At 31.3% G+C, this 10,960-nt stretch overlaps 1 protein-coding gene across 1 annotated transcript; it reads left to right on the plus strand.

Annotated features, from left to right (window-relative positions):
• The first annotated feature begins 714 nt into the window (after nucleotides 1-714).
• On the plus strand, nucleotides 715-6,772 carry LOC114395962 (transmembrane protein 56-B-like). The gene is made up of 9 exons (XM_028357830.1): nucleotides 715-918; nucleotides 2,277-2,470; nucleotides 2,583-2,671; nucleotides 2,758-2,896; nucleotides 4,845-4,919; nucleotides 5,077-5,198; nucleotides 5,275-5,350; nucleotides 5,633-5,692; nucleotides 6,508-6,772. Exons 2-9 carry the CDS (start codon nucleotides 2,336-2,338, stop codon nucleotides 6,634-6,636), a joined length of 825 nt encoding a protein of 274 aa, XP_028213631.1. The 5' UTR covers nucleotides 715-918; nucleotides 2,277-2,335; the 3' UTR covers nucleotides 6,637-6,772.
• Nucleotides 6,773-10,960: the final 4,188 nt, after the last annotated feature.

Here is a 10,960-nt window from a genome sequence, read left to right on the forward strand (position 1 = left end):
AATATTTAATTTTGTCTATGTTTTATTTCTTTTATTTGATACTTTATAATTAATTATTTATTTCTTGATGATACCTTAAATGAATACGTTAAGATTAGGATTCAATTGGATCAAAAGAAAAAAAAAAAAATATAACAAAATTGACTAAATAAGAGAACTAAATATTTTTATTTTAAAATAAAAAGATTAAAATTATGGATTTTTTAAAATAAAAAAACTAAATATCTCAATTTTAAAATAAAGAAACCAGACTTATGGATTAAATAAAATAGAGAGACCATAGTCTATTAAAGCCTAACAAATATTAAGATTTTTCAATTGCACAATATGAATTTGACAAATAATGTCTGTTAATTTTAGCTTCCTATATGGCTGTAAATTTTTTTTATAGAAGTTGTTTTTTATATTATTAAACAGGATAAATAATCTATTTATGCTTAAGCTAGGCATTCATTTACCTAATAATAAGTCCCAACATTTTTTTTCGTTTTTTTTTTCAAAACCAACAATTTTTTTATTATAAATGCATAGATTACAAGTCTGCTGCATCATGCAATCCCATTTTTAGGCAAACATTCATGCTATCCCTATAAACCTTTCATTTGGGTATAGGTAATTTACTCTAAAATACTAAAATAGTAAAAATCAATAATTAGGGATTAACAGAAATAATAAAATGCCCTTAATATCCCATTATTATTCTTGGAAAAAAGAAAAGAAAAAACATCGATTGGCGGTTACGTAACGATTCTGTTGGGCATCTCAATCCACTAACCTGATCATCTTCATCCTTCTAGGGTTTCCAGAATTTCCCCAAATCAACTAACGTGTTTCTGAATAAATCTCATAACGACGCAGTATAAGAATACGATTCTTCCATAGCTTCGATTCCTCCACTGCACAGCATCATTCCACAGGGTACGGTGTCTTGATCCTTATTGACAATGCAGAAATTTCAAGTTTCCAGCTCTGTTGATTGGGACATTTAGATGATGCTAGTCGTTCTTGTTTCATAGTTATTGTTGAATCATGAAAGGTTTTAAATTGGAGTGCAAAATTGTTGTTTAAAGTGGATTCATTGTCGAACTTGTTTGCATTTTTTTTTTTTTTACATTTTTTAATGATTGTAATAAGTCAATTTAATATGCTAAAATTCCAAAAATGAGTCTTGTTAAGCGTGTTGGGAGGAGAGAACCGGCTAAAGGGTGACCAGCCGGGTCCCAGCACATATTAGTCATGGACAAAATCTGTAAATAATTTGCACCAATAACATAGTGACAAAAAAAATGTTAAACTTCAATTATTAAATATGGTTTTTTCCTTGAGATTTGTTAACTTACATATGTATTTATTCTCTCTTTTTTCCCATTATTGTGGCTCAGTTATTTTGATTGGGCCATTTTTGTTTTTTTTTTTTTTCTGCCAATCAGCTTTGCAGACTTTACTAGTTACTGGTATGCAGAAGACTAGCTTGATTCATTTCTGGGCATAGTAGCTTGATTTTAATTTTTTTAGTGTTATTATCCATAATAATTCCCATAATTTATAAGCTATTCATGATTGAAGCATATTAGAGTCTCCTTTTCATTCTAGCGTCTCAAATTGAATAATTTATCATCTCAACACGATATTAATGGTTGTCCCTTGCTTCTGTTGGTTGGATGATCAGTGATACTACTGTTAGTTTGTTTTTGATATCTATTTTTGCATTGCTATGCAGCTACATTTGGAAATTGGGATAGGTTTTTGAGCTTTTGGTAAAAATTTGTTATGTACACACACAGAGGCAGGATCAAATCAAAGGAAAAGATTGTTTTCATGTCATCTCTTTGATGTGCTTCAGGGTGGTTTCTTCCTGGGAATTACCTTGTTAAGCAGGCTGAGAGATATTGTAAAGCTCTTTGACAATAATACTAATTTTTTGGTTATGATATTCTGTGTTGTTTTCTAAAACGAGGATACCTTATCCTGCTTTGCATGCCTTATTTCCTCTGGAAAAACCATGCACCCCCGCCCCCCCCCAAAAAAAAAAAATATTATTATCGAGTTTTGGGGAGGCTGTGCCTTAAAAGTAAAGAATTAAAAAAATATTTTCTTTGTAAGCTTTCATATTTTGAAAGAATTAACTATGCACCACTCTCTTGTTTTCAATTGTCTTTTTCCATGGATACGGGTAACTTTTATACAGCTTTTTGTTATCCTTAAATTCTATGTTGCGATGTATCCTATTGGGTTTATATTTTTTAATATCTTGTCTTGAAACTGTATGTGTTCAGGTAATAGGTGACTGGAGGGGGAAATAAAGAGAATTCTCAACCAAAGGGGTAGTGTTGCAATGTTCGCTTCTGAAGAAATTATGTCATTCAAATCTTACCAGAACCGGGCTAATTTGTTTGTGAAGGAATATTTACTAGCCGACTCTCTGATTCCATATATTTCTGTTATTAGTGGCATGTTAGCTTGCAAGATGGTATCTTCATTGTAATATGTTATCATTCTATTTTCTTCAAGAATGTCATATAAGACACATTAAAGTTATTGTGATTTCATTTTCTTTAATTATTTCCTTTCCTGTTTTTCAGGTCTACGAGCTTACTCAGCTTATTGGTTCTAATTACTTTAAGATCTATTCCAGCTTCTCCAAATTCCAACGTATTGAGTGGAACAACCGGTGACTGGATCTTTCTATTGAGTAGAAAAACTCTTGTTTTGTTGCTTGTGATACAAGATGTTTATAGATTTTTATTCTTTGGGCAGTGCTATATCAACTGTACATGCCATTTTCATAACAACTGTGTCGTTGTACATGGTGTTTTGCTCAAATCTATTTTCTGACTACCAGTCTACTGAACTTATTACTGAGCGAAGCTCTTCATTGTCGACTTTTGCACTGGGGGTAAGACTAATCTGGATGTTTTTCCTATTGTTTGTATTCTCCCTTCCTTTGAATTCCTGCCATTACTATTGTGGTATCTGAAATAAACCATGGAACCTAAAGTCTCACTCTGTCATATCATACAAGGGGTTGAGTAGTTCCTTGTTCAAATGCAATTTCCAGAGCATGTGATAGTAAAGGCTGTGTTTAGAAATTATATATTTGTTTTTAAGTGCATCAGATCATTTCAAGTGAATTTTGTATGTACAAGTATTAGAGTTCATTGCGGCAAGAAATTATGCTTTTGGTTTTGAGTTTCTAGGTTACAGAATTGGTAAAGTGAAAAGCAGGCAAGTTACCAACTTCTGTTTTCTCCAAAAAAGAAAAAAAAAAGGAACTAGACTTGGTGAATATCAAATATAGCTTGATTGTGAAAGTAAAAGAAAAATCTGTGTAGCCAATAAAGAAGGATCTCTTAAGATTAATGGTAGATTATCTACTAAATCTTTGCAATTTACCACTACAATTCTGACTTGAGATAAAGTATGTATATGGTCTTGAAGTTAGGTCACTTTGTATTATTCTACATGACAAGCAACCTTGTATATAATTAGCATCACCTTGATCATCATTTTTTTTCATGGAAATTTAAACAGTTGTGTCTAGCATTTTGATTAGTAACTGATGAGTGGAGTTTCAAATATTGTAAAATGACATGTTGGGATTGGGACAAAAATAAAAAGAATCACATAATGAGATAATAAACAACTTGTATTTAAGAGCTGACAAAGGAATCAGAGCATGCAAAACTAGAAAATAATGCATGTTGCATCATTGAAGCAACAATCAAGCACAGTTTGTTTATCAAGTTTTCCAATGATGTACCCTGCTTTTATTATTGTATGACTTGTTAAATAATAAATTTATAGAACTCTGGCAGGAATGCCATGTTTGATTGCTAAAGTTTTTGTGGATTTGGACTTTCAATGATAGATATATCTCCTCCAACTCTTCCTGTGATGGGGTTTGGGACTTGCACATATATGAAATTTGGAGTCCACTTCTTACATTTTCTATTTGACATTCAATGAACATGGTCAAAGAATGTCTTATAAACATATTAAACTGATACTGATAGTATCTCCAATAAATACCTATAGGAGGAGGAATAGGTTGGCAGCAAGGAATCAATGGGCGTTATTCAATGTAACTGAATAGCATATAAACTATAGTTATTTACGTAACAAACTAGAGGGGAGGTTGTTATAAAAAGGGAGGGAGGGAGGGAAACCATGAGAGAAGAGTAGCTATTTTGGGAACTCATTGGCGTGGCAGAGGTTCAGGTCTCAAAATTGCCTGGAAGGTAATCTTGAGAATTGTACCCTGTTGGGTCTCTATTCTGTATCGCATTGATACTATGAGAGGCAATTTCTGCAATATCATTTAAATTGATTGCTAACTCTGCAGTCTTTACTCTCTATACGTTATGTTTCTTTTGTGTCTCTTAAATCACATCACATGGTTTTGTAATATTGGATGGTTGGGATCTAGTGGAGCTTATCAATTTGTTGAGCTTGTTCTTTTATAAGACACCTTCAAGTTTTTCTTTTTTAGTTGTTATGGAGACTAGATTTAAGAGTTTTGTCAAATCCTCAAATACATATCCTTCTATTAATATACAGTGCTGTCTTTTCCATAATCAGTTTTGTGATTGAAACAATGTCCTAGCCACATTTTGACGTAATAGCTCTTAAGATTTTCTTGGTGTTCATATTCTGCTAGCATTTCCTTTTTCTGGAATTCATTCTATTTCTTTTTTTACTTGTAATGATTCAAATCAACTTTGGTAATTGTTATCCTCTTCATTGTCCTTATACATTCAACAACCATTTTCTGATCTGCATTCTACATCACTTTGTTTTATCTGTTGAAGTCTTTATTTCTTATGTTTTGATATTTATTGCTACAGGTTTCTGTTGGTTACTTCATTGCTGATCTAGGGACGATATTATGGTTTTTTCCTTCTCTTGGTGGATATGAGTATGTAAGGATGATATCTTTTTAACTTGCAGAGTTTAAGCCAACCTGTCTTATGAAATTGAACTCTCTTAATCAATTTTAAGAAATTTCACTTGATAGGAACCCAGCTGGAGATGATTATGGTCGGGATTTAACCTGACTTCATATTAACATTGGTTCAGGTGATTCATCATCTGTTTTCTTTAGTAGCAGTAGCATATTCAATGTTGAGTGGGGAAGGACAGCTTTACACGTTCATGGTCCTGATCTCCGAGACAACTACTCCAGGAATCAATTTGAGATGGTAATCTTTCTCTTATAGTTGAATTCTATTATGTCATATAATATTTTTCTTTGTTAATGTTGTGGTGTTTGTGAAGGTATCTTGATGTAGCTGGAATGAAAAAGTCCAAAGCTTATCTCATCAATGGGGTTGTAATATTCATTTCTTGGCTGGTGAGTCAATCGTTTGAAATACATACACATATATAAAATAGAATGCACTCACAATTTTATGATGTCATCCAATCATGGATTGTTGTCATGTATGGTAAGTGTTGACTTTTTAATAATTAGTTAATTACTTTAATGTCATATCTAAGGTGATTTCTAATTAGTTGATAGTGTAAGATATATGTGTCTGTTCTTATTTTGAAATATCGTATGTGATATGTTGAATATATAGAATACTCGTTTTTGTCATGTGTGGGTTTGCTTACCAAAATGGTACATCTGCAGGTTGCCAGAATACTTCTGTTCATTTACATGTTTTACCATGTCTACTTGCACTTTGATAAGGTAATGGCACCCTGAATTTAAAAGTTGTCTTTTGGTGTAGTGCCATATAGGTAGCAGATTTTGACATTCAATTCTTGGCCTTTAATGACTCAAACGATGTCTACACATTATTCTCTTGGATGATAAATGGCCTAGATCATGGATCTATGTATTTCTTCTTATCAGCTAAAATTGTAATTTATGCTTTCCAATTTGGGAGCAGGAAGGTTGTTTGTGGTGCAAGGATCGATATTTTACTATGGTTGTATTGTGTCTATAGACACATGTACAAGCATACCACTATCACTATGCCTACATAATAACTAATGAGGCCTCAAATTGGTGAAGTTGGTCTAATGAATTTAGATTTAGGACCTATTTGATAAACTTTTCTAGAAAAAAATTCAGAAGAAACAATTAAAAGGAATAATGAAAAGAAAAAAAAAACTTTTCTGTAAGCTATAATTAGCTTATGCAGAATTGTTTTTTTTTTTACTGGAAGCTTATGCAAAAGTTAAAAATCAGTTTTTATAGAAGTTAATATGATGAAACTTTTATAAATTAGTTTATGCATGAGAATTTTAGTTTATGGAGATTTTTTTTTCATTTCTCATTATTTTCTTCTTTTATAAGTATTTCTGGAAAAGTTTATCCAAATAAGTCCTTATTGGGACCTTGTTGGATAACTTATTTGTCACTCAAGAAAGGTGTTAACAATTTCTTTATAACGTGTGGGGTAATTTGGCTGTTGGATAATTTTTTTTTACCTTATTTCTGGTAAAATGATGTGGTTGATAAAGGTAAGGATCACATGGCTTTGTTGGATTATTCAACAGGTTGAGCAGATGCACACCTTTGGGCGGATATTAGTAATTGTTGTGCCATTGGTGCTATCGGTTATGAACTTGGTTTGGTTTGCAAAGATTATCAAAGGCTTGAGGAAGACATTGGCAAAGAGGCAGTAAATAATCTGCTTAGTGAAACTTTTTTGAAGAAAATGTATAGGTTACCCCTACCCATGTCGATATCAACCTCTCCCTGCTTCCCAGTGGACCTGATCTTATTGTATACACTTTTCATACACGAGAGGAAATTTACTTACTTTAGAGTATAAGGCTCGCACTTAATTACTTATTATTAATTTTACTTTTATCCAAATGGCTCTAGATTATAATCCTTCCATACTTGAACATAAACAAAATTAACCCACTTTTATGCTAATTAAGATAGTTTTTTTTACAGAACTTATAACTTATCTACTATTTGTATTTAAAAAATAATCTTTTTTTACCAATATGTCTTTCATTAGAAATAGCTAGAATTTCAAGTAATTGAAGGGTACTTTTAAGATAATATCATCAAATAAGATGAAAGTAGTCAATATTTGCTTATAATTTTTTTTGTTGCTTATATTTAAGTTAAGAGGAAATAGTGTACTTTTATATGAAAATAAGAAATAGATTAAAATATGATATTAATTTGAGAGCTATTATAATTATTGACTCTAATGATTAATTTAAAATATTACTACTAAATTGAAATTTTAATTTTTAATATAGTTATTAAATTTTAAACATATTAAAACCATTCAAATACTAAATGTTATTTTATTGAAGAACTATTTTTTTTTTTGTTTATCATCATCGTAACTTATTAATTTTTTTTTTAAAAAAAACAATAGTTAGTGAACGATTGGTTTTAATGAGTTTTAAAAGCTTTGAAGTTGGCTTAGTGGTAGCGGGTTGGATACTATGCACAAGGTTTTCAATTCAAACCCTGCTGCTATTATGCGCTAAAAATTATTTAATGCATTTTTTCATTAATAAATTTAGGTATGCTGCAAATGATTCATAGGGTGTAGGGTCTCAACCTAGTATTGTTGAGAAATGTTCAAAGTTTTGATTTTGTGTTCGAAAATAATTGAAAGGGTGAAGCTTGGAGAAAAAGAAAAGGTTTTTTTTTGTGCAGATTAGCGAGCTATTAGTTTGTATACGGAGAGAAAAAGAGAAGTCTCGATGAGTATTTTTGTCAAGCGAATTCCTGAATTCACTGAGTGAAAAAATTGTCTCTGGCCATTCTCACTTAGCAAAATCCCAAAATTTATTGAGCAAAAATGTCATGTAATTAGCAAATTTTAGAGTGAGAATTAAGAGAGGTTGTCTTCATGGAAGTTGTAACACTAGATGTGAGCTATAACTAATGGCTTTGGACTCAAAAAAAAATAACTACAACTCTAATTATGATCAAATTAGTAAGACTTTTAGGGTTTGGTAAAAGTGTCACATTGTTCATATTGGGCATAGTATACTTCTAAATCAGGTTTTCCCGTAAATGTCATAAACACATAATAAAAGTTAAACGAGATAGCAACCTAAAAACTTAGGAGATGACATGTCAACCATAAATATCAAGTGGATAATTATTACAATGGTAAATTAGTGTAAATTTATGATATATTGTTAAGTATGTGACTAATTTATTGTTGAGATCATTATATTATTGTTGATATAACTAGATTCTTAATAAGATGATTGTATTATTGTTGAGATGACTATTTCATCAATTGAGATTATTATATATTGTTAAATTCACGATGTTATTATATTGAATTACCTTTAAGTGAATGATATCTTTTTTTAATAATTTAATTTGAGAATTATGTAGTATAATGTTATGAATGTATATTAAATGTTAGAAAATGTTTAAAAACATTAAATGAATCAACTTTAGTTTTGAAAATTTGAAAACCAGTAACTTGGGAAAGGAGAATTTTCTTGGGAGAAATTCTGATTTGTTGAGTGATTTGGAGTCTAGCTTAGTGAATATTTTAAGTATACTCCTATGTTTTAAAATTTTTCTGGCTTTCCCAAGTTGTGAAAGTGTTTCATAAATTTGAAGTAAATTTATTTAAATGTATAAGCTAAGGGACAAATTTATGTAAAGATTTAAATGGATTGTTGTTGCTGAAGATTAATTGAATACTTTAAACTGGCCATATTGAGATTATAGATACTAAGATATTGTATCTCAAACCTCAAAAGAATCCAAGTAAAATATGATTAATGTTGGATGTTGTAAGTGGATCTTTTTTTTGGAAACATTGTGGAGAGTGTAATCCTTTTTTTTCCTTGATTTGCTTTATGTTTAGTGTTCATCAACTTATATGTTTAGGATTGTTTTTGCAAATACCAAACATGATCAGAAAAAAAATAACAAAGGATGAGTCCCAGACTAAGTCGCCCTTTTTAAGACATTCACTACTATAAAATATAGATTTAACATCGTCTGCTTAACATCGGTTTTTGACAAAACTGATGTGAACATAAATGTGATGACATAATTAATACTGTAAATAACATGTATACATTAACATCGATTTTTCTGAAAAACTGATGTTAATGAACTAAAGTTAACATCAGTTCTTGAAAAACTGATGTTTACATTACTTAGTTAACATCGGTTTTTGAAGAATCAATGTTAGCTTCAGTTCATTAACATCGATTTTTCAGGAAATCGATGTTAACATATGATAAGTTAATATCGATTTTTGCCAGAAAATCGATGTTAACTTTAACATCATTTGATTAACATTGGTTTGTTATTGAAAATCGATGTTGGGCTTACATATTTAAAAATATTAGAACATGAGCCCTATTTTGCTCATGCTCTCTTCTTTTTCGTCTCTATCTTTGCAACATTTTGTGACTGTATCTCTCTATCTCTGCAACCTTTCGCGACTTTGTCTCAGGTACTTTTCGCGACTTTGTCTCAGGTATTTTTTATTATGAATGTAGCAAACAATGCCTCAATGAGAGGGGCTAGTGCTAGCTAGATAGGGTTGTGTTGCTGAGCATGCAGATTTTGTGCATGTTTAGAGCTTGCTTTTTTGGGATTGATTTATTTTGGGTTTCTGGGGTATGTATATTGGAATCTGGCACCAAAATTATGAAAGCTTGCTTCAGTATAATAGGAAGCACCAATATAAATATGTTGATGCCTACTATTGATATATAGCATTGACCATACACGAAACTAGCTAGAGAGAATAGAAACGGCTAATAGTAGTACACTACATAGGTAGTAAACCACAGAAAACTTTAGTGGCTTGCATAACTTTAGTTAAATTTAGCAGCTTTTAATGCTTATCCTATATATATTATAATGACATCAGTATTTCTTACTTGTTACCTCCTAAGAGATTCCCTTTGGAGTCCTTACTGGTTTGTTAATCTTTTAGCTGAAACACTGCATTTTGGCCATGAGGTTGATACGGGGTTGGATATTTTTTATAAGCTAACATTGTTGGAACATCCTAATAGAGAATTTGAGATTTGAGATCATACCTCAGTTTACCTATGTCTAGAAATCTGGCCTAGACGCTTTTTGTTTCAAGGCATACTTTACATGTAGTTCACTAAATACAATCTATGGAGAAGCAATAGACTTCTTTATCAGATACTTTTGTAATCCTTATTATTCAAATGTACCCATTCTTTGCTACAAGAAAGCACTTTAAATTATAGTATTAGGTAGTAATTTTTGCAGTTGTGTTGATCATGGTCGCCCTCACATGACTAACGGGTGCCCTCACTTTAAATTGCCAATTAGCTGGTGCCACATTGAAGCTTGTCAGAGTTCTGGCATCACTGGTGGTGACTTGAGAAGAGAGGGATTGTCCATTGAGGTATGAGTTTTTATGATTTACTGGTGTGTTCATAAATTACATGCATCTTGTTGTTTTTATGATTTTCACTTCCTACTACTTTTGGGTTTGATGTTGTGATAACTATCTTAAGGATTACATTGCAGCTAAGAGTGGATTTTACTGCTGATCAAACACAAAAGGTATTTGACAGGATCCTAAAAAAGTTAGGTCGTACTGCCCCACCAGTTCTTGGATTTCACATGCAAAAAGGAGGTAAGAAGCTGCATTTTTTATACCATGCACTTTCATACCCTGAACATATCTATTGGTCCTTACGGTTTTCACTTTCATGCCCAATTATGATTCATACATTGCAAAACACATGAGCTTGAAATGTGGCATTAGCTGCAAGATTTGAATATAGGGACCAAATAAGGTCCACACAACAATGACAATAGTAAATGATTAGCAATAGAAATATCTAGAGATAGCATTCACATTATGTTTTACATCTTGCAACAAAGTTTTTCATTCATGTTGATAAATTTCAGAGAGGAAATGGTGAGATACAAATTTTATTATTTACTATTAGTTACATGATCTGTCATTTGTACATCCTAACACATTAGTGCATGTTTGGGTTA

Source organism: Glycine soja, chromosome 18 (genome assembly GCF_004193775.1).
Source record: "Glycine soja cultivar W05 chromosome 18, ASM419377v2, whole genome shotgun sequence".
In the NCBI taxonomy this organism is placed as follows: Eukaryota; Viridiplantae; Streptophyta; class Magnoliopsida; order Fabales; family Fabaceae; genus Glycine; species Glycine soja.